The following is a 22,925-nucleotide window of genomic DNA, read 5'->3' on the forward strand; positions in this document are numbered from 1 at the left end:
TGATGAGACATGCACAGTGCGGAAAAAAAAATGAGTGTGATCAAATGTACTCCATCTGCTCCCCCTGTGGTGGGACGGTCTCCAGGTGAACCAACTCCTTTAGTCTTTAAAGGGGGGCAGGAGGAGGAGGAGGAGGAGGAGGAGGAGGAGGATGCATGAACACCTGCTGTACCTTGTTTAACCCCTTCAGTGCTCCCTGTTATGATGCAACCTCCAACCACAAGAAATAAAAAAACACATGTACATAAAGTGGATAGTAATGTCAAAGTTTTATTTATATATTTATTCAATTGTATGTTTAAAAAAAGTTTACAATTTAAAATCACAAATTGCAATAAAAACATTGTGAATGAGGAAAATGACCAACAAAAGCAGCAGTTATACGTCACATGGTATGGTCACAGTGGCTTTAAAAAGTGTAACTGTGAGGAGTTAAGTAGAAGATGGACTGATCTCCAAAAGCCATAAAGATGAAACATCCTCTTCGACATTTTAAGCAATATTAGCGTATTATTTCGGATTTGTACAATCTCAGAGGGAAAAAAGGAAAGAAGCACCATACAAACGTTTGAGCACCTCAAGAGATTTGAGCTCTCACAGCTGTCGTGAGGAGAGGCGAGGTGATGAAAACTTCAAAACTTTATAAATACTGGACTGAAAGACTCTCAGCTGGCTACAAAAAGCCTTTACCAGCTGTGACACTTGGCAAAGGAGGTGATACAAGGTACTGACCATGCAGGGGGCCCAAACTTTCACCTCAGGCCTTTTCTTTTTTATGCAGTTTCAAACTGTAAAAGAAGCATTAAAGAAAAGGGTCATCTTTACATGATGCTGTTTGGGAATCAGTCATCTTTAGCTTAGCTATTCACAGATTTGCCCCAAGCTTCTTCACACCACTGTGTAATACTTTGCTGGTATGGTCCAGTCCTGGTGCTCTGTGGCAAAAACTAATTGCTCACGTAAACAAGACACTTCCTACCCAAAGGGGGAAAATTTCCATTTATGATTCTGCCCCACCGACACAGAGATTGCCTCCATTAATATATATGGGCATGCCCGGTGGAATATTTAGGTGTAATAACAAGAGCCCATCTCTATTCATGACTCTCATTAAGGCACAAGCACTGTCCTGATGACTGCTGACCACATTAAAACCTGCCAGGATGGACAGACAGAGCAAGGTCCTGACATTAACTGTATGAAGCACCATCATGTTCAGCAGCTGAATACATTTAACACTTGCTCCCAAAGAGGAGCAAGAAAGGTCAGCACGCAGAGGTCAGAGGTCACATCCAGCAGGACGGTTTCTTCATCAGCTGCATTTTGAGTTGACTTCAGCTGAGCCAGAGGTGAGATGTTGCCGGGTATATTCCCAAATCAGCAGGGCGGCGCTCACGTGCACGTTGAGTGAACGGATGACCCCTTGTTGAGGTATCTCCACGCACACGTCGAACATTTGGAGCAAATTGGCGGGAATACCTTCTCGTTCATTCCTAGAAGAAGGAAAAGAGAGCAAACAAAAACCAGATGAGTGGGAGCTATTTGGCGCTGACAGATATCTTTCATAGAACAAGCTTATTCGCTTTCCAGCTGAGATTTAGATGAGAAGACTGATGCCACTCTCCTGTCTGTATAATAAAATGGAGCTGGAGCCAGCAGCTGGTTAGCTCGCCTTAGCTTGGCAGTAAAACCTTTGTTTTTACACTTTGGTGTTTGTACGGCTTAAATAAACAAGATATAACATGTTAATCAGAGAGCTTTGGAGGTGCTGGTAGGCGTACTTTGGACAGAGCGAGCTGTTTGCAGCCTCTGTGTGCATTTTCCAGAATATTAAATGAAATCCTTAAGCTTGACCCTTTTCATGCCTACCGTGGTCAGGGACGAAGCAGAGCTCGCAGGAGCATCCAAAGCCCAGACTGAACTCAACAGAGGGTTTTTTCTTCTGCTTGGTGAATTGATTTACACAAAACAATAACTGAACTGTATCCAAAAGGTCAGGGAAATAAATCTCACTGTAGTATTTGCACTGGAATGGACATCTTGTCTGCAATAAGGCAACAGCTGTTTGCTTTGTTTCAGTCTAATCCTGATGTGTATCACACACACCACGGTCTATTTTTTTTTGTAACTGGATGTTTTATCAATTTTCACTTTCATTTGGTTTAATGATGCGACTCATATGATTCAATTTACGCACCTTTGAAGTTAATCCTTCATTTTCTCAAGTCCCTACGTTTATGAGGAATGCGCTTTTTACACAGATGACTCATAAACTCAAGTCCAAGAGCAATTTAAACTGTAATCAAGTATATACTGAACTCCAGCAATATGGGCCATGCAAAGCAAACATAAAGAGGTAATGAGTTTGGCCTTCAATGAGTCTGCAGAGGGTGCCGCGCAGTAAGAAAAGCGTGATTTGATGAGCTACACTTATCATGAGTGCAACTGGCTGAGATAATGGCGACCTGATGAGGGATTAGAGCCGGGCTGTGCTGTGCTGCGGAGAGCGCAGCTGGGGAGGCACTTGGGAGTCAGCTCACACGCCAGGTGTTTGAGCTATGGGCGCTGTTCACACCTCTGTGACTGAGCGGGGTAAAACAAAGCCCGACACCCACGCGGGCGTCGTGATAAATATCACCTCTCCCTCGCTGCCAGGCCAGCCGCACAACTGCAGTTTAGTGAGGAGAGTGAATCATGCAACCGGTCGCAAACTGCACGTGTGTAATTACACTTCTGAGCAGCTGCAAATGGTTTAATAAAATGACTATTTGAGTCCCATCGAGCCAAACTAGGACAGCATCACGACTCAAACTACACCAGACGAAGGTCGAGGTTTTTCTGCTGCTGTCACCACACTGCTCGTACTGGTTTGTGTAATTGATTTCCTGTGCGCTCCTCCTCTGGGAGAGCCAATTACAGGCCAGCATGCCCCGACACGTACACCACGGAGAGGAGAGGCGCAACACCGCAGGGAAACACGCTAAACTGGTGAGATAACACTGAACAGCGCCGTCAGCTCACGCCTTTATCTGTGTGAGAGTCACAGGGGAGGACTTGACTTCACTTGACTGGAAGATAAGAATTTTTAATGCAGTCATACCCCAGAAGGAGCAGGGTCTTCTCGGGGAACTGGTAGTCCTGGAGGCTCTGACTGTTGGCTGTCTGCTCCACTCCAACAATACAGTAGCCTTCACTCTTCTTCACCTGCAGGAAGTCAGTGAGCTCAGCAGGCTTCACCTGATGGACAGTTCATAGAGGTGATGTAGATGAACATTTCATACAATCAAGATGAGACAACAGACAGTGTACATTTCATTAGGAGAACTCCAGTTTCCTGCTGTGTCAGCTGCTACGTGCTCTTGATGTTGATCTTGACTGAGGTCGTTTTAACCTTAAGCTAACCATGTCACACATTTCTCAGGTCACCAGCCCACTGGGAAAGGCCATCTGAACCTCCAGATCACGGAGTTAAATGTGCGATCGCTCGGTGCATTTCACCTCTAACAGAGGAAGCCACAGCTCAGACGAGACGCTCAGGGACTGAAAGTGTTTGTCGCTGACGTGGCGGAGGCTGTCCAGAACCAGAGCGCTGGCACCGAAGATCTCACAGGTCCTGCACAGACCTAGAAGAAGTGAGGAGAAAGCCTTAAAAGTGACATCTTCTACATACGATATTGTATTGCAATATCAGCTTGTGAGTTTTTGTTTTTTTTTAAAAGCCCCATGATATCTAAAAGGATATCATCTTTATTTATTTTTTACATAATCTGTGGCTGCCATGACTCAGCATAAAACGGTTATCAGTCTATCATCATGGGAGCAGACCATTCAGTGGGTGATTTCAAGTGAAACATTTACAGAACGCCCAGTCCTCTTGCTTACACCATCCAGTATCAATATTAGTTTTGAAAATGGGTCTTTTCCTCTCTAAACAAATTCTGATTGATTCAGCCGCTTATCATCTGAGACAAATGCATCATAGTACACTAACACAGAACAGAAAACAGGAGTATCTGCGGCGAAGGAAGAACATTCCCTGCCTAAACTCTGATAAGCGATTGGTTTCAGTGGCAGCTGTGTTTGACCTCTTTGCCCAGATCATCATTGTGAAGCCAAACAAAAGCCTATTATGTTACATAAATCAAGGAGAAATCCACTGACATTTTAATGTTATGTCCTGACTAAGAAGTGAAGTAACATAATTTGTTGTGCTGCTCCCAACCTCCTAAATTGGTGGGCTTGTCGATAAGCGAGGCCACCACCAGCAGGGAGCCGTGCAGTTTGCCCAGTCGAGCCGCCCTCTGCTGTGGGACCAGCTGAAGTTCAGGCTCCTGCTCCTGGATCCCCAACCTCCAGGGAGTGATCTTCTTCTGCACCTCGGCCCAGCGGTCCTCCTTACACTGCTCACCTGGGAGATACAGCCGGAGATGAGGTAAGATTGTGGCGTGGGGTATGAAACGGCCCCGCTGCTTGTGGGAGGTGCTGCTGTACCTTTGTCTTGCTGGATCCAGTCTCCAGGCTGGAGCTGGCTCAGGTCAGGAGCAGGATTCCTCAAAGGAAAAGATGGACTCTCGCAGAAACATGACAGTTTCTCAAACTTCCAGGGTGGAATCCACTCATCATCAGCCAACTCTGACAGACTGGGAAAAGTATAGAATACGGTCTGGAAAAGAAAAACATAAGAAAGACATATGTTATTACACAGGGTGAGTGTATTTTAGCAGGTTTCATCTGTTCAGAAGAAACATGCTAACGCACCTCAACACTGTAATCCCTGATAGGATGAAAGGCACCAAAGAAGAAGTGCTCCTGGATCTTCGTCCAATTCTTGTTGGCATTTCTAAGTGGCGAGACAACAAATAAAAACACACATAAATACATTAAACATACTTGAACTAACTTTTTGCAGATGTTGCAGCAGTTTTGCTCTCACCCGGTGCTCTGCATGGCCTCCGCCTGGTTCAGACAGGCCTTGATCACTGTGGACAGCCCTCCCAAACCATCAGCCCCGTCCTCTGCCCGGACCTCAGCCAGGCTCCACACCCTCTTCAGGGCCAGCAAAGCGTACAGGCGCACGCTGAAGTTATGATTGAAACACCACTGCAGGATGACGTCCAGTGCTTTACGCAAGTGCACAGCCTTTAAAACACACAGGGGGAGGGAGGTCTTGTAGATGCTGACAGGCGCTGCAAGAAGGACGGTGTTTGAGTGGAGGAAAAACATCAAAGGCTTTACCTCATCCTTAAGATTAGGAAGGATGACGCTGAAATGCACCAGGACTGACAGGAAGGTGCAGCTGCTCGTCTTGGTCTTTTCATGATCCTGTGCAGAAAACAGACGCTGGTCTATTAATTAACTATTTCACTCATACCGCTGTGTTTTCTAACACCAGAGTGGGAGCCCACCATGCTGAAGCAGGCCAAAAAGCTGTCCATGTGTTGCGGGTAGTGAACGAGGATCAGAATCATCATCCACTCGATCAGGTACTTGACTGAGGCCTGGTTACTGCAGAATCCAGCCTCAAACACGCGGTTCAGCGACGCGGCGACAAACTCCTGCGCACACACAAACACTGTTACTTTCTGAGAGGCTCTTTCCTGTGTGCTCGTTCAGTGGGTGCAATCTTACCTCTCTGAGCTTGGGCAGCAGAAGCAGCAGTGTTTGCCACACTCGGTTTTTGACACGATGTTGCAGGGAGTTGCTATAGTAACGCACTTTTGACTTCGATATGTCGTTATCCTGGAGAGAAGATAATGGGAAATGGTGTCAAGTATTGTTAAGCTGCAACTGATGCTGAACTTATTATGTTAATGAAAAAAATGTCCTATATGCCAAATGCAATGGAGAATATCATAAAGCAAAACAAGTATTTGTTTCCACATGTAAGCAAAGAACAAACACATTACATAATGTTTGCCCGGCTCGCCTCGTCTGCTCTTTTCAGCCGGGGATCAGAACATTAGAGAAGGCATGAAGATGTTTTTTTAGGTTGCTGTATGAAATGTCACGACCAGCATATCTGTGAATGTTTCTCAGACGAGAACAAAAACCAACGAGACACAAATCTTTAAAAGTGATCTTTGGGATTTACTTCTTTGGCTTTCAGTCATGATAATATGGTCATACTGGGATTTTATTATGCAAAATTATGCTCAAATTAATGACTTAAAGCTGAATGTGATTTTAAAAAAGAACTTTTTACAGTGTTGAGGTTTTGTTTTGGTTCACGGGTTGTGTGTGGCGCTGTGTGTGAGCTGTATCATACAGCTCACACTAATGTGCAGCCTACCTTTTTCAACAAATCCATGACTAGTTCCTCCATCAGTCTTTGATGCTGCAGATTAGAGGAATCCAGGCGGCTGAGAAAGGTCAGTGCACATGTTCGGGGAAACTGATCGTCTCTGTTATCGCTGGAAAACAAAAGCAGTAATTCAACTGTGAAAACATCTGCACAGCGAGAGAGACCCCTAGTGGCATTATTCTAAACCACAGCCACGAAGGAGAAAGTTACCGCAACCCAGAGCTGCAGCTCACCTTGTAACGGTGACGTTGGCGGCGCACTCTTCACCAAGTTGCTCCACATATGTTTGGACGTCCTGGATGAGCCTGTGAAAGAACAACATAAAACAGTTGAAAAAGGCCTGAGAATCAACTGAACGAACCTGAGCTGCTGAGAGTTACCGCTGATCTCTCCTGAACACTGGCCCATAGACACAAGCCTCAGAGAGTATGTTGATGTGGCTGAAAACACTAGAAAATACTGCGTCGACCGCGTCGCCGCTGCCTCGGTCTGTGGGCAGCCACGTCTGACAGCAGTGCTGAAGCAGCACGCCGAACACTCCGCTCTTCGACTGAGACAGCTCCATCAGCTCAGAGGCAATCTGAAAACAATCGCACAACACCACCACCACCACATATATACATGATTATCTCACAGAAAATGTGTGCTGAACGTTTAAATCACCCTTCCTTTCCAAGTCACCCGGCATGATTTTAATCACCTGCTTCAGTGTGGAGACAAGTGTCGGAGCCTGGGAGTCTGTCAGCTGGAGCAGCTTCTGATGGAAGGCCATGGAGATGAAGCCTTTCAGGGCGAGCCAGAAGTCGTGAGCGTTAGTGCTCAGCCCCTGCACCAGCTGCCAGCTCAGAGTCAGAGCCTCCACGCAGAGGGCCTCCTCAGAAAGCAGCAACTGAGAGCAAAACATGACCAAACCAGACACTCCATCAGAAACGCACTTTGTCACACACTACATTGGTTTTGTGAGAAATTCTGTATTTTAGAACTGCGAAGAACATCTCATTTCAATTGCTTAAATTTGAGCTCACTTGTGGCAGCACTGTCTCCATAAAGGTGAGCACAGGCAGCACCAGGTCACTGGGCAGCAGAGCCAGGGCCTCCACACTGCAGCTCAGAGCAGCCTTGAGAGTCTCGGACGCTCTGGAAATCTCTGGAGACTCGGGAATCCCAACAGCCTTAATCAGGAAGCTCAGACAAATCCACTGGTCCCGCATGAAATTGGCAGCAATGCGTCCCCAGTCCTGCAGCAGAGGACCCTGCACACCTACGTCACTAAAGAATAAAAAAAATACACCTTCTCAGGCCATCTTTCAAGCCAGACGTCTCCTAAATCAATGCAGTTTTTCCATTTAACCTACATTCAAAGGCTCACTGAGTACTCTAAACAGACTTTCACAAACCTTGAATCATCTCCTGTCTGTGGTCTTTGCAGGCGTTTATTGAAGTTTCCCAGAGAGGACGGACTTCGGGAGGATGACACTGGATTGTAGAAGTAGTTATTCAGTGATCTCAGGATGGAAACCGCGCCTGAACGCATGTCAATCACATCCTGCTCCACAAGACCACATGCTGTAGCCAGGGATGCCATTGCAACCGCTGCAGCCACCTGGTTTGCCACAGAGTGGACCTGGCATTGAAAAAAAAAACCCAATCAGTGTTGAATAAACTGACTCCTGCCTGATGATTGGGGTTCGAATATTTCGCTTTGTACCTGCAGGCTTGGCTCTTGCAGGACCTTAAGGCTGTGCTGGATGAGTTTAGGGAAACAGGTCTGCTGAATTTTATTGTGGTGCTGTGGTGCAGAACTGTACATGGCCACCAGCTGCCTCAGGACGCACAGATACAGCTCTGCCCGCTCCACATCAAACAGCTGGAAAGACACAGCACAAAGCTAGCCACGAGGGGCATCTACTGTTTGTTCACTGGGGGGATGGGCTTGACTTGCTGCTTACCTCCTGCAGCTCCCCAAACAGCCGCCTCAGGATAAACTCCTGGACCGGATCCACAAATTTAAAAATGAGCCTCTTCATGGCCATCATCACGTTATCTGTGAAAAGCAGAGTCACACACAGGAAAATGAAGTTCTGCTGAGCCCAGATGTGTTCAATATCAAATCACATGACAGTTTGTGGATTTCTGAAAGCTAACTGGACCAAATCCAAACAATGTTACGACGGTATTTTGGCTATCTATGGATCAAAGAACGATTTGTTCATTGCACAAATGCACGTATCCACCCACTGTACCGACTGCAAATGCACAAGGGCGGACTTGACGTAACAATGAATCAGTGTTGTTCTTACAAACCTTGCTCCTCTCCAGCATGCTGACAGCTTGGTGTTCTTCCAAGCTGGAACAGTCGGAGCACAAGCTGCAGGCTCTTGTCACTCTTACGCACGGGCAAGTAGATATTGGTGCTGACTCTGCTCAGGGTGTCCAGCAGCGGAGACAGTAATGACTCCAGAGTGTTACTGATCTCTGCCCCGAGTTCACCCCTCTCCATGTCCACACACAGCAGAATGGCCCTGGCCAACTTATCAGCCTCTCTAAGGTCAGGCAACCTCTCAGCGTGACCTGAGGAGCAAGGAGACAAACTTAAACCAATTCTTAGTGTAACCTCAACGATTGTGTCCACAGATTTATCTGTAACTGTCTCACTTCAAACTTACCTATGCTAGCTGGGACTTGGAGATAGGCGTATATCTCGCTTTGAACGTAGCCTCTTACAGTTTCTTTCATCGTGGCAGCACCAGAACCATCTCCAACCAGAATCCTTGGCTTGAAACTGCCTTCATTGTCCAATAGCCAGGCACACAACTGCAGCAATGTCACCAGTACACAGGGTAGCAATTAGTCCCGAATGTGTCACTTTAATGTAACAGCTTACAGAAGGTTTCTTCCAGTGTCTTCAATAGAACGTACCTGATTCCAGATCTGTGTGCCTCTGCACAGAGACTCGTCTGCACGGAAATCCATCAAGAAACTAAAAACATCATCCAGGGTCACTGCACTCTGAAATGAGATGTTTCAATTATGCAGCTCACTGACTTCAAAGCTGTGAATGAAAACACAGGGGCTGGGCAAAATACCAGAAACACCTGACACTGCAGTACAACAGCCCTACAACGAGTTCAGAGAAAAGCTGGAGAAAATCACTGAACTGAAAATCTATTACTGATGCTGTAGCTTGTGGGCAAATATCCCATTTGCTCATTTCTGGTGGAGGTTAATGTGTAACCACTGATGCTCGTTGTCAAAGCACTTTTCCTTCGTTTGGCATACGCGAGCAGAAAATCCTTACATTCTTAACTTCATAACTTGACCCTCACCACCATTGGCTGAAATAAACTTGAATATTAACTTAAAACAATAACATACTGGGTACATCTCACTCAAGAAAAAAGCCAAACATTATGAGCTTTGATCCAATGCTGTTTACAACACAGCTGCTGTATACTGTAAGGTGATATTTCAGCATGATGTGCATTATTTGTGTCTTACCACGTCTGTGAGACGGAGGGCACTGTTCAGCAGGAAGCACTGAGCAGCACCTCTCAGCAGGACTTGATGGGTGATCATGGTGCAGCGCAGCACCTCCCTGTGAAACCCCACAGATTCAAATGAGCTTCCATACAGTATAACCAGCTTTGACACATTCTGTCGAACTGTGAGCGTGATGACGTACCTGAGAGCAGTGAGCCCTTCAATTCCCAGCAATGGACTTGGGGGAAGTTTGGACAGAGCCTGGGAGAGGAAGAGGAGGGGTACAGCACACCAGTGTTTATAGCACAGCTGCTGGATCATCTTCAGCAACGTAAGGCCTACAGAGAAAACACAGCAGTCGGTTATTTATGGGAACTGAGTCAGAGCTTTGTTAAAATGTGTGCGCCGTGGCTTCTGTACCTCTATGCTCGTATGGTAGGCTGCTGAAGAAGGTGGCCATGAAAACTTGGAGTTTGGCTCCGAGCTCAGGACAATCTCCTACACTCTGTCCAACTGACCTATATGTGGACAGAACGTGGGTTAATGAGGACCGGTACAAAGTAAAACCTTCATAACATAGTAACTCCTGAAGTATTTTTGCTTGGTGTATTGGTTTTAAACCATCACCTGTGGAAGAGCGACGTTTCCGACAGAACATCCATAAAGGGGCCAATGATGAACTGAGGAGCAAAGAGGAGGAAACCTTCAGGCACAAATTATCCACAAATACACATAAATCCCATTGAACACACTGCATCTGAGCGTGCACCTGAGAAAAGGCCACAGCAAAGTCTGACTGCTGCAGGACCTGCAGCTCGAGCAGATGACACACTCCTTCTCTCATCAAGGACTTATTCTCACTGTGGAACATCCGCTGGTACACACACAGCAGCCAGGAGGGGTGGAAGAGGCCTTGACCTGAAGCTGCGACACAGACCGGACTGACAAAGAGAACAGCCACAAACTACCACAACATTTTTTCTACTATCTTCTATTATATTTTCAAGTTTGTAATTGAAAAAAAAAAAGCTATTTTGGAAAACTCTCCTTACAAGTGGCTTCAATAAGACAAGCAAAAGTGTGGTGATGAACTTGTGAATATTTGATAAGTTAATATGATCAGTTGAGTCCTTTTGATTCAAAGACACAGAAAGAAACAAAAGTGACTCCTTAGTTTGCCCAGTTCGAGTGTTACCTTGACTGTCGTTCACTGTTGTTTGGATCAACGTGTCTATTCTGTTTAGAACTGGCCGGACGACGTGGACCTACGAAGGAAAGAGAGACAGGCAGCGTTACACAGCTGTGCATCATGACAGCCTGCTGTGAACCAACAGTCGCCATGCCGGATTTTCTACCTGGTTCTCCTCCAGGGTCTCCATCACCAGGGCATAATCCTCCCAGAACTCTCTAAGCAACTGGCTCCTGTGAGGGGCCCATCTGAACAAGATCTGATCTGCAACAGTTTCAAGAACAGTAAGAAAACAGACCATGCAACAGCAGTGGATACAGAGTTTGTACAGCGTCAGCAAGCCTGAGCCTTTTTACCTTCCACTGATGGACTGAGAGGACAGTCCACCCCCTCCTCCTCTGACAGGGCCACGCACTTTTTCAGCAGGTACAACGCCCTCTTACGTGACACGCTGTCTCTGTGCGTCAGTCCATCCTGAACCATCCTCCAGAACTGGAGAGACAGACGAGGCTCACAGGAGGAAGAGGAGAAGGAGAGACTGTGAGGGTTCAGCAGGTGGTCTGACAGGGCGGTCAAACACAGCAGTGCCCGCTCCGTAACCACAGGTGCGCGGTCAGTGGAGTGCCAGCTGCACAGATCATCCAGGATCAGTTTGAGGCGGCTCCCTAACCTCGCACCGCTGCAGCAGTTCAGGAGGGTCAAGAGGAGCCTGACTGTGATTTTGGAGACTAGTGGATCTGGGAGTGTTTTGATGCAGGTCAAGGCAGATGCCAGGGTGGTGAGTGTGAGCTGTTCATCCGCTGATAGAGAAGGTATGAGAGCAGCCACGACTTCACTGGCAACCTCCACGCTGAGGCGTCCCGGACCGGGGACCTCCTCCTCCTCCGACAGCTGGAGCGACGGCAAGACAGACAGAGCTACCCGCCCCGGTACAGCCTCGTCACACAGCGGGACACAAACGCTCACAAGCCGGCAGAGAGCAGCGGTACTCTCCCTGCACCGCATGCCTTCACCGGCCTCTGCTGATACTCTGGAGAGGAGAGGCAGACACTGGGTCCAGATCACCGACTCGACTTTATCTTTAATAGATCTTCTAGTCGCAGGTGAAAACGGAGTCGTGTTCGACTCGGCCATGAGTGGTCCGAGTCCTTCGATAAAAGCTGTCAGCGCGTCCACCCGCTCCGTCTCTGGCCATGAGTCACCCGGCCAGGACAGAAACTCGAACAAAAGGCCATAGTCAGGAGAGCTGGACAATACGGCGTTTACTAAAACAGAATACATTGCAGAGAGCTGCTACACTGCCCTGAAAAAGCTAGCTAAAGATGACCCGCAACCGGCTTTACTCACGGCTGCCATGAGCAACACGTTTTCACAAACGGAATGTAAACTTCCGTAAACGTAACCTCCAACTCTCGCGAGAGGTGGCGGTGTCAGGACGAGAAACAGTACCCGTGCTTTGCGCAAATTATATACATAAAAATATATCCATTAAGTGGATATATTTTGTGGAAATTTACAGAGACATGATATTACATCAGTGCAACAAAGCAAAAAGTGAGAAGACCTGGTTACATTTCGTAGAAATAAGAATTTATTTTCACCAGCATAAAAAAAACCATTGCTTTAGATAAAAAATAATTGTTCAATGGTGTGAATTAATAGAGTTTGTAATTCATTATTGGCATTGACAGAAAGTTGTTCTGTGTTTAATGACTGACAACCTTTCAAAGTGAGTTCATACTGGCTAAAGACATCTTTTGCAAACCAATTATCGTTTACAAATCAGTGAAAATAATGTCTGGGACAAACCCAACAGAAAGGCTCTTTGTTTGGGGGTTACATAATACAAAAATACTGCAGGTTCATTATACACTTGCGGTTACAGAAATAGTGCTTTACAAATAATACTTTTATGTTGTAATTATGACAGCAGGAGGAGAGTATAGACTGGGGAAGCTTTGGATGAATGAATTACCAGCTGTAAAGAGGTTCAATTTTCCATGTCGGCAGCTACGTTGCTATGGCGGACTAACAGAAAAAACATAACAGAGAAGACTATATAAAAATAGAGTGTAGTATAAAATCTGATTTTTTTAAAAAAGAGGACAATGGAATACAGGAGAACAAACATTACATTAGTACCATGGCTTCTAGAGATTCTCCTGAATAAAACAATTTAAGTATTTACATTAGCCAACAAGCTAATGGCAAGGAAAGTCCCATCTTATGAATGCAGCACATGGCCTTAAAAGTTAAAAATATCTGTTAGTGTCAAATTTTATCGACATTCAGAAAATGTTTAACAGTGTGAACTTTACAAAGGACTATAAAATTGATAAGAAATGGTTTTGCTCAGAGAGGCTGAAATGTAATAAAATAGTGCAAGTAGTATGTACACAATGTACAACATTAATAAATATGCTCTGTTTACTGATTGAAATCTTGCAGAATTAGATTTCTGTTATCTAATCCACTGCTTTTCTAACAGGAATAAAGGGTCCTGCCATTTTCAATAATGCGTCTCTGCAATATGAAGCACACACATCCCTCGTCATCATCACCGCATAGAGAACACTGAGACATTCATGTGTTGGCAACCTAAGAGTTAAGTTACGCTGTAAATGAATGAAGAGAACAGACGTGCTTGTGGACATCAGCACACTCAAAGAATGAATTCCAGGAACTGTTCATCACCTAACATGTCCAGGGAGAGGCAGTTGGTAGACCTGCGGCCATAGAAAGAAGGTTTGTCTTGGTGGGGCAAAAGGGGGTAATGACTGTGATCAGCAGGGGTCTTTGTGTTTGTTGAGGCATCTGGAAGCCCAAAGGTATAGCTGTGGGAGGAATCGGGTGGTAGTGTCGTCCCCAGCGGTGCCAGAGGTGGCAACAGTCGTACATCATCTAAACTGTGGCTGTGCCGATCCACGCAAACTTGTGCCCTAGATTTCAGCATCTAGAATAGACAGTAGGAAACATAAAAGGTAAGAAAATGCAACAGGGAACTCCAAAGACAGCAAAGACAAATTAGGCAGAAGATAGATGACCAACCTGTTTTAACATATCCTTGTTACGCAATTTGTCAAGATCTTCATCAGTGTCCGGGGGACCGGGTTGGTTTTCTGTAGCGAGGGGGAAAAAAAAAAAAGTTTGAGAATGTGAACAATTTTGTTTTCACTGGGGGGGATGAGAACAAATAAAATTATGTTTACACAGTATCTTGTACTGTATGTCACACTCAAATGATTCATACCTGGTGAGTGAGTCTCTGAAGAGAGATCTGCACAATCCACTGACACTCCTTCAAGAAGATCAGCCAGCTGGAACATCTCATCAGGATCATCCACAAGAACCTCCTTTGGACTTCCAACATTGGTCTTGATCTCTGAAAAAAAAATTACAAGTCTGATCATTATCATCTGAAGGAAAAATCAATCTCATTTTCCGAGGCCATATGCACATTTAAGAACACAATGGAACAAAAAACAAAATCACTTTTCACACAGACACAAAGACGGTGAGGCATACAAAATGTAGAATAACGACACCAGCTTTACTGAGCAACATGTTTTGCATAGAGCCTGAGGAAGCACTAAGTGAAACTGTGCCCTTATCTCACCGATGTGGAGCTGAGCATCCGTTTACGTCACAAAATGTGCAGAGGGACAGATAAAACATGCAAATGTCCAAACATTTCAGAATAAAAATCCTCTCACCTTCCTCTTGCCACCCCTCATCTTCCATTCGAGCCTTGCTGCCTGCATCAAACCCAGAGGTACAGGAGCTGCCACGGCTGGCTGCTGAGCTGAAACACTTCTCCGCTCGCCGTTGACCTTCCTCCTCCATGGAGGCCATCTCTGTGGAGATACTGTGCTGGCGGGCGTCTGCTTCAATTCCAGAGCTGCTGGTGGAGTGTCGGGACAGACCAGGGCTGCTCTCGCTGCCTGGGGGGTCCAAGTCCAGGTCATCACTGATGTATGACTCGCGGTAACGCTTTTTCTCTAAAATGAAGAAAAGCACAAAAGCCATTTAAGGAAACTGAGGTCAGTTGTGTTTGTTAAGAAGTTACTAGGATACTAGTTGTGTAAACTGGAAAGTGCCAGAGGACTGATGGTCATTTTACAGAGCTGCTGTCCGCTCTTCCTCTTAAAGAGCTGGACATAAAATTAGGAACTCATTAAGCTGATCAATGAAAAACTCTTGAGTCTCACAGTTTATTCACTACTATATTAGCTGATTTTCAATTGAGCAGCAATACTTTTGTTTGTATCTTGGATGGTGCATTGTATTAAGTGTGTCTCATAGAGATCAATTTCCATTTTTTCCCAAATGTAGCCCAGAAGTGCAAAATTTCACATATTTAAACAGCTACTGTGCTACAGATGGGTTTATTGATTTTATGTGCAGGAAAAAGAAACTTGTCTTAAGTTATGCATTCACTGAAGTGTTTTGCTGAGTACAAGTGGCCCTCAGCCAAACTGTAATTATCACTGATCCTAATCTTAACTTCTCCCTTCCCTACCTTCGCTCTCCTCCAGCTGGCGTAGGTGTTTGAGGGCAGGCAGGAGGCTGAGGTAGATGCGATGGCTGCTGCTCAGGTGCAGCAGGAGGTGGCGAGAGCGGAACGACGACCCAGTGTAGTATACCAGCTTCCTGGCTGATGGCAAACCATCTGGCTGGATCTCAAATTTCTTACCCTGAGTAGAACAGCATATTAAATGTAGTATACGTAGCTAACACCTGTCAAATAATTACAATGATTCCACATAATCTTAACAGAATGGAAATGAGCAGTGTGCATACCAGGAAGGTGAGACGTCCCACATTTGACCAGGGGAAGTCGTACAGCAGCTGTCGCATGTTGTTCACCTCCTAAAAAAAAAAAAAAAAAACCCCACATAAAAACAGCTCAAATGTTTGTGAGTTTTTGTGTTTCCAAAAAGCATCACAGATTTCAGGATGAGTAATCTACTTGGTTATATTTCTAAATTAGCAATCAATAATCAATTGTCTTTTGTTTGCACGGGCCATCTGGACTTGGTGAAGAGGCCAAGGGCTTCTCGAGATATCTCACGGTCTGTTGGCTCTTTAATCAGCCAGGCCTGGAGCCCTAATCCCCCCCAGATGGCCCCTGATGGACAGATCAAACAACTGACGGGCATGGCAGACAGCTCCTATCTCCTGATGCACTGCTGTTGGTCACAATCCCACACATTCCTCACACGTCTATTCAGAGGTTTTACAGCACTACAAGACTCAGTCTTTGAGCAAATGCAGATTCATGCTCATGCACGTACGTGTTGACGTACATACTGTGCATTAATAACACACTCACACATGCACGCACCTGATAAACCTGCATTCCTCGCAGGGTCAGACCAAGCAATGCCGTTCCTCTTTCTTCCTTTTTGTCCTGGACAAATGAATGATGAGATGTCAGAGAGGCATCTGAGTTGTTCAGATAAGATAGCGACTCCACAGTTGAGCCCCTCTCCTAGTTCACTTGGAAACACTGCTGCTAACAACAAATTAAACATGGGAGCACATTACGCAATGGATGGGCTAGCCCTCAAAATGTCACTCAGTAGATGAGTGATTTTGTATTGGGGAGGACAATAAACTGGAATAGATGGATGGGTTACATAACTGCTCCATAGTCATTTGTCCAGCACAGCTGAAATGAAGCCACGCTGATTGTATTTATTTTGGGACAGTATTTCAGCCAAAGGGGAGGCTTTAGATTAAAAATTTGCTGAAAACAAATTACATTACTCATCTGCTTAAATAACCATCATTTCTTATTTTAATGACATGAACCAATCATTCAAATAAACACACCCTGCAGTATGATGTGTGCTACAAATCTTAATTCAAGCAACTGGTTTCAATTAATAACAGCAAAATAACAAATTGATTTCGACCTTTTGCAGTCTGTAAAATGTGACTGGCACATCCTCCAGTCGACACGACTCCCTGATGAAGAGCAGGGTGGCGTCACGAGAAGACATGCCCCACAGCTCCTGATGCACCTTGGGCCCATGGCAGAGGAGATAGTTTACTCCACGCTTAGCTACAATCTACAGAGGGATGACCGGACAGACATGTATAAAAACACAACATTACCTCAAAATACAAAACATTAAAATCAAATGCATTAAACTTTTAAACTCAACATCATGTTAGATTCAAAGTCTTAAATGCTGCTGCCACACTGTTACACCTACCCAAGGGGGAAAGTACTGCTTGGGTTCAAAGTAAGGCGTGATCTCCTCATCCTCCCTGGGCAGCGGGTGGTCACCGAGGTCAGCCTGCAAGGCGTAACCTGCCAGCTGGAAGTACACCTCCTCCTGCTGACGACATTCAGAGCGAAGCACCCGCTCCCGCAAGTCAGAATAGTAGAGATGCCGTGCCCTTCGTTCACTGGCACCACAGAAAAGGGAAGAAAAAAGAAGGGGGTGGGAGGGAAGGACACAAAAAGATGTCAGAAAGGAGTGCGAAGATGGATGTACTGTAAACCTGTCCTGTACTGAAGCAGATGCTTATAGATGCTTACTGTATAAAGAAGGACATACCAAATGAGTCGACCATTTTCGATGTAGTACTGCACTTTGAGGCAGAGTATTGGAAGCAACGGCCTCTTCTGTAATCCCTGTGTGCAGAAACATGCATGAACAGAACAGGCATGTTACTAAAGGCCTGTGTGTTAGCATCTTTTTGTCATGCTAAATGAAAAGTGGCATGTAGGCCACTGGCCTGTGCTTCCCAATTAACTGACACATACAATAGTTTGGAGTGGCTCACAGCAAAATGTTCCTCATTCACCTCATCAGAATTTGCTACGCTTAACAAACAGGCTGCCCTTACCTTTCCTGAATCTTGCCTCCATTCCTTAGGAAAGTACTTGGTCAGTTTCTCCTCCATGTCTAAAAATATGTGCTCATTGTCTGGGATGGAGAAAGACAATCAGGAAACAAGCAGACAGTTAGCAGCAAACAAACAATAATGCAACCAAGCGTAAAATTTGACCAACAATGGGATTCATTAGGGTCAAAGAAAAAAAGCTCTTGTTCTTCCATTTGTGAATGAGGCTACTCAGAAGCCAATGACAACAATGCTAATGTTAATGGATCCGTTTTCTAATTCCACTGGCAGCACAGACACTGCTTGTAGGGGCTTTCTTGGTTTTAAAATTCTGCAAACGTGTGAAGAGACGGGTTGATGCATTTAACACAGCATCGCTTGTATCTTAATGGTTTGTCATTTATGTATGCTGCATGCAACCCTTTAACAAAATTAATGCTGTTTGATCCAAAGCAAATTTGACGTCAATTTCAGTACAACATCAATCCTGTTTCATCAAAAGCACATTTGAAATCTTTTTCAGAGCTGTTTGCAATCTATGCTGAGAATGAGGATGTTGTATCACTCCCAGCCTGGTCCGATGAGTCATGACATGGGCATTTTCTATTTGATCCACCTTATCTCTGGTTCAACTTTGTGCAGCCGAATCTTGCAAACCTGTTTCACAACTCGTTCCTTTAACCATCCATCCCTTCTTTCAGCCCCTCTCATTCCAACTCTGACTCATTCCAACCCCTTCACCTCTCATCCTTCATTGAGGCCTTTGAGGAAGAGTTGAGTAAGGCGGCCTGTGTCATCATGACGAGTCCCCCTACCTCTTTTCCCTCCACTCCCACCCCCCTCTTCCCATCATCAATCCATCCCACCCCTTGGTGAAGAGGAGGAATGCAAGGGTGCATTCCAGGCTTAATGAAGTTAATATTGCAGGAATCCAGGCCTAAGTGATCGCTGAACCAACACCACAAAAACAAAAGGCTGCTTGTTCAAGTGGTGAGCCACACAAGATTACTGAGGCATTTCAACGTATTTGTACAAAGAAAGAGGACAGGAACACAAGGAAACACAAAGTTCAGAACTTTGCTCAGCAGCTAAAGTGGATTACATGTACACCATTCAGATATGCAGACTGGCAGGGCTTTTTTTTAGTTTTTTTGGCAGAAAACATTTTCTACAATATCACATAAACAAGTGCCACCGAAAGAGTGGCACGGCAAAGCCCTGCAGGAAATCTTTGTCATAATCCAAATATGATGCTTCCATCCACAAACTAACTGATAGACTGCTGAAATGCTCAGGGACCAGTGAGGAGTGAGCTTACCCTTCACCACTGTGAGGCCAAAGAAGTGCAGCTCTTTCATTCCAAGAAGCTCTGTGACGCGATTGAAAACATCCTGCCCTGTGGACTTTGGCTGGAGCAGGTGAAAAGACAAAGAAGACTGTATTCAATACACACTCACAGCATGCAAAACTATGTGGTGCAGCCAAAACATTACCAAGATAAACAGAAGTTTGTTATCTGCAAATACCTCTTGGTGATAGTCACCGGAGGACTGCTAGAGACATACTTAACACCCACCCCGACAGTGATGTCCAGCTGGTCTTTGTTGGGGAGGAGAACACAAATGGTTCTCTCCTGCTTTATCGAGGCGGACATGATGTCTTGTGTATGTCTCTGATAAGTACTTTCTGTCAAAATGCTTCAGTCTTCTCTTGCTTCTGCTATCCTTCACTTTTTACGTGTTCCAGGGCAGCTCGTCCATATTGCATCTAAAAAGATAGATGACAGAGTGAGATAAGGGATAAGAAATTGAAAACATGATCCAACAATTTAATGTGAGGGCAGCAAGGTGGAATTTAAAACAGATTATCAACTCATGCTTAAGGTCAGATACCAAACTGCAAGAAATGCAAAAAAGAAGACCAACTAAATGTTCTAGGTTCTGCTGTGAGACATGTAACCCTTTGCACCGATATTAGCATAGTGCTAATCAGTCAAAACACTGCCAGACTCAGACATGGATGTCTCTCATTATCCCAAAAAAAAGCTTAATGCAACATGGTTTGCCCCCTCAGAGGGTTTACAGGCCAAATTTTTTGCCATCACAATAATCTTCTGAAGGGATCATCCAAAAAAAGATACAACCTTAAAAAGCATCCTAACAAACAAACAGCAAACACTACAACAGCGTATAACTGGAAAACAGGTAAATAATCCTAATAACAGTCATTAACTGGAAACAATCAATCAGATAATCCCAGTGCATACCTTTTGTACTCCACCTGCAACTACAGCAACACAAAATTATAACGGAGATGTATTAATGCAGATGATTAAAATACCAAAACAAATAGCCATGGCAGATGCGGACAGTCTACTGGCAACTAGGCTCACCTGAAGGCTGCCCCACTATGTTGACCTGGAGCCCCAACTGGTACAAGGCTCATCTGATTAAGGTCTCAGAATCAATTAATCAGGTTAATTACTGCCGCACACCGACTCCGATCCCCTTAAATCCTGCTTGGGACAATAACCACTAAAAAAAAGAAAGAAAAAAAAAAAAACATGGGACAGAAACAAAGAAACAAAGAAAAAAGCTGATAATATCTTTTACAAACAAACTTCTGTTTCTTTGCACCATACTCGTGTCTTTTTACACCTAACTCTTAAGGAGTTCAGCACTCACATTATGGAAAAAAGGAGTTACATATGTTAAAAAGCATTGGACGCAGCACATCACTAAATAAAACATTATATAGGTGTTGCCAGCGTACAACACAAGCCGTGGGAACCACAAAAGTGAATGTTCTTGGCTCAGAGGGCAAACCATTTGTCATACCAAATATGATTTATGGACATGTTCAAACACGGCCTCACTCACATCTGTGTGTCAGCCCAACAGTCAGTGCAAAAACCTGAAATTCCAGTAGCTTCAACATGTGACTCTCAATTACAGATACTATCTGTATTCTACATTTACACTGACAATGTAGTAAATGGTATAAAAACTCAACAGACAAAAATGTATTTTCATGCCGCCAATGTGTAAATAAGTTTTAAATCCTTCTTTTCAATTTTACAATAGTTTTTGTTGCTTGAAGTTTCTATATATAATTTAAGTCTATACTCTGGTTTGTCAATATACTGTACTGTAATGCCAGCTATGCTGCTTACAATAATACTTCTGCATTGATATAACAGGCTTAATGACAGATCTATTTTTTATTCAGTATTCATAAAATTGCACACTGAGGCAACAGAATGCATGATGACAACTGAAAGATAACACACTATGATGGATTTTTTTGGATTACTGAGCTATTGGAAGAAGAGGTTGCACACATCTGCAAGCAATATATGAGCAAACCATGTGTGAAGCAATGAGACTAAAAAATAGAGACAGATTTCTATGGAGACAAACTATTTTGTACAGGAATTTGGAAGGTCTTGTGGGTGTTTTTTGCTTGTTTTTCCATTGCTCTCACTCTGAAAACCATTTCATACTCTAAATATCAATAACTAAAACTTCACTGGTAAAGAAATAAATATAAGCCTTGCTAGACATCAGAATTATACTTGCAATGCAATGCTTATTTATGTTTACCATACTTTACTGAAATGCAATATAAATCTACTTAAGAGCTACCATACCAAACAGATCCAATAAGTTTCAGTGCACCCTGACATTCAAATTCAGTCCACCTTATCAAATGCACTTCAGTACCAACACATGGCCAGTTATCAATAACAGAGAGCAAACACACAAATACTTAAAATAATAAGCTGTGGTGGTTATCAGTGCTGTCATATTACATCAAAACATGCCTGAATAAATAAAAGACAGCTGGTCAAGTTCTGAGTAACTAATAATGGAGGGAAACCCATACCAACCTTACTCAGCCACAAATGCAGAGTACAGACAGGTATATGATCTACACTGCATCACACCTTCAAAACAAGTTTACTATCAGCCCAAAGAGTGTTGGCTGACGTCCACAGACATCCCCCTTGTTGCTGACCAGGGAGAAACCTGGCATCACATGAGAGCAGCCATCTGTACGTCTTAATTCCCTCGCAAGACTGTCATAATCCCTACTTCTGAGCACACTGCTGGCTGCTGGAAAAACAACATCCCCTCTGCAGTGTCAGGGATCCTTACAGCCCGCTAAAACCACAAATGAAGAAAATAAGAGGGGGCAGCTGAATTTGCAAGCAATTACAAACGATAGGGTGAAGCAACTTTTCAGATTTGCGGGAATAACGTTGGTGCATTATTTAAATTTAACTCTGAGCCCTGACAAGCAAATTTATATCAGGGTTCAGTGACTCATTTAGAGAATAATTACTTTGGCACTGGAGTACAGAAAAGCTGCAAGCTACGACAGATACTCCTAATGCATATATTCTCCTTCCTGAGTCATCATTAACAATATTGGGACGATAACGCAACACAACGCTCTGAGGTTAAGCTAGCAAGTTAGCCGCTAGTTCTGTCAAAGTTTCGGTGTAGCCTGTTTGTTAACTGACACATATTAACTAGTGAGCCACCTCAAAACAGAAGTAAAACAGCAGGTTTATAATTTGTAAACAGGCGTTTAAACGCTCATAATAAAAACTTGTTTTTTATTGTTGTTGTTTAACAGTTACTCCAACGTAGTAACGTTTAATTTTCCTAGGGGAAGAGTGTTCTGTTGGGTGTGATGGAGACATTAACTTAGTTACACTCTACCGCAACAAGTGCATCACTACACTGGCTACTCATTAAGATAGCTACGAAGCAGTAAGTTACTTACCATCACGTTTTACGAAGCGAAGGAGTTCAAATTTCAGTAACTGGTCGTGTCAAAGCTCATTCAGACACACAATCTCCTTTTGATCCGAATATTAACATAACTGAAACAAGGACAGCCGTTTACCCCCCTCCCCATTGCATGTTGTAACTTCTTCAACCACCCTGAAGACCGAACGATTGAGCCGTACCATCTTATGGACGGTTGTAGGGGTATTTCGCTGCGATTGAATTCTTGTTCGAAATGTTGGTACCGCTTTCACTCTCTATTCAACGATTACTGGAGTTTTTATCACACGTGTATGAACTC

At 44.3% G+C, this 22,925-nt stretch overlaps 2 protein-coding genes across 2 annotated transcripts; both read right to left on the reverse strand.

Moving 5' to 3' along the window:
* Positions 1–248: 248 nt before the first annotated feature.
* tarbp1 (TAR (HIV-1) RNA binding protein 1) lies at positions 249–12,257 on the reverse strand. The gene is made up of 29 exons (XM_070978429.1): positions 11,327–12,257; positions 11,137–11,234; positions 10,977–11,046; positions 10,551–10,705; positions 10,409–10,461; positions 10,202–10,299; positions 9,984–10,119; positions 9,800–9,896; positions 9,221–9,310; positions 8,968–9,115; positions 8,606–8,872; positions 8,251–8,345; positions 8,010–8,168; positions 7,699–7,925; positions 7,327–7,570; positions 7,002–7,190; positions 6,682–6,881; positions 6,535–6,606; positions 6,290–6,410; positions 5,629–5,739; positions 5,406–5,555; positions 5,236–5,322; positions 4,934–5,139; positions 4,759–4,840; positions 4,492–4,663; positions 4,223–4,408; positions 3,499–3,623; positions 3,101–3,237; positions 249–1,493 (listed from the first exon to the last, which is right to left on the reverse strand). Exons 1-29 carry the CDS (start codon positions 12,249–12,251, stop codon positions 1,313–1,315), a joined length of 4,881 nt encoding a protein of 1,626 aa, XP_070834530.1. The 5' UTR covers positions 12,252–12,257; the 3' UTR covers positions 249–1,312.
* A 286-nt stretch (positions 12,258–12,543) lies between these two features.
* LOC139341709 (FERM domain-containing protein 6) lies at positions 12,544–22,762 on the reverse strand. Its single transcript, XM_070978353.1, has 14 exons — positions 22,620–22,762; positions 19,405–19,595; positions 19,147–19,237; positions 17,832–17,911; positions 17,540–17,616; positions 17,192–17,387; positions 16,889–17,044; positions 16,315–16,380; positions 15,771–15,839; positions 15,490–15,664; positions 14,684–14,968; positions 14,221–14,352; positions 14,019–14,089; positions 12,544–13,923 (listed from the first exon to the last, which is right to left on the reverse strand). The coding sequence occupies exons 2-14, from the start codon at positions 19,480–19,482 to the stop codon at positions 13,633–13,635; spliced, it is 1,767 nt and encodes a 588-aa protein (XP_070834454.1). The 5' UTR covers positions 19,483–19,595; positions 22,620–22,762; the 3' UTR covers positions 12,544–13,632.
* Between the last annotated feature and the right edge of the window lie 163 nt (positions 22,763–22,925).

The sequence above is a fragment of the Chaetodon trifascialis genome, chromosome 13, assembly GCF_039877785.1.
Source record: "Chaetodon trifascialis isolate fChaTrf1 chromosome 13, fChaTrf1.hap1, whole genome shotgun sequence".
Lineage (NCBI taxonomy): Eukaryota > Metazoa > Chordata > Actinopteri > Chaetodontiformes > Chaetodontidae > Chaetodon > Chaetodon trifascialis.

What these genes read in the sequence shown, in the direction of transcription:
- tarbp1 (XM_070978429.1), bottom strand. Translation starts at nt 12,251, where the DNA reads ATGTATTCTGTTTTAGTAAACGCCGTATTGTCCAGCTCTCCTGACTAT. An exon ending in TTGCTGTGGCCTTTTCTCAG is followed by an intron (nt 10,462 to 10,550) that starts GTGCACGCTCAG and finishes TTTGCTCCTCAG; the next exon opens with TTCATCATTGGCCCCTTTAT. An exon ending in CAAGCCCACCAATTTAGGAG is followed by an intron (nt 3,624 to 4,222) that starts GTTGGGAGCAGC and finishes CACTTCTTCTAG; the next exon opens with GTCTGTGCAGGACCTGTGAG.
- LOC139341709 (XM_070978353.1), bottom strand. Translation starts at nt 19,482, where the DNA reads ATGTCCGCCTCGATAAAGCAGGAGAGAACCATTTGTGTTCTCCTCCCC. An exon ending in TGGCCTCACAGTGGTGAAGG is followed by an intron (nt 17,912 to 19,146) that starts GTAAGCTCACTC and finishes TCTCCATCCCAG; the next exon opens with ACAATGAGCACATATTTTTA. An exon ending in GAGGAATGCAGGTTTATCAG is followed by an intron (nt 15,840 to 16,314) that starts GTGCGTGCATGT and finishes TTTTTTTTTTAG; the next exon opens with GAGGTGAACAACATGCGACA.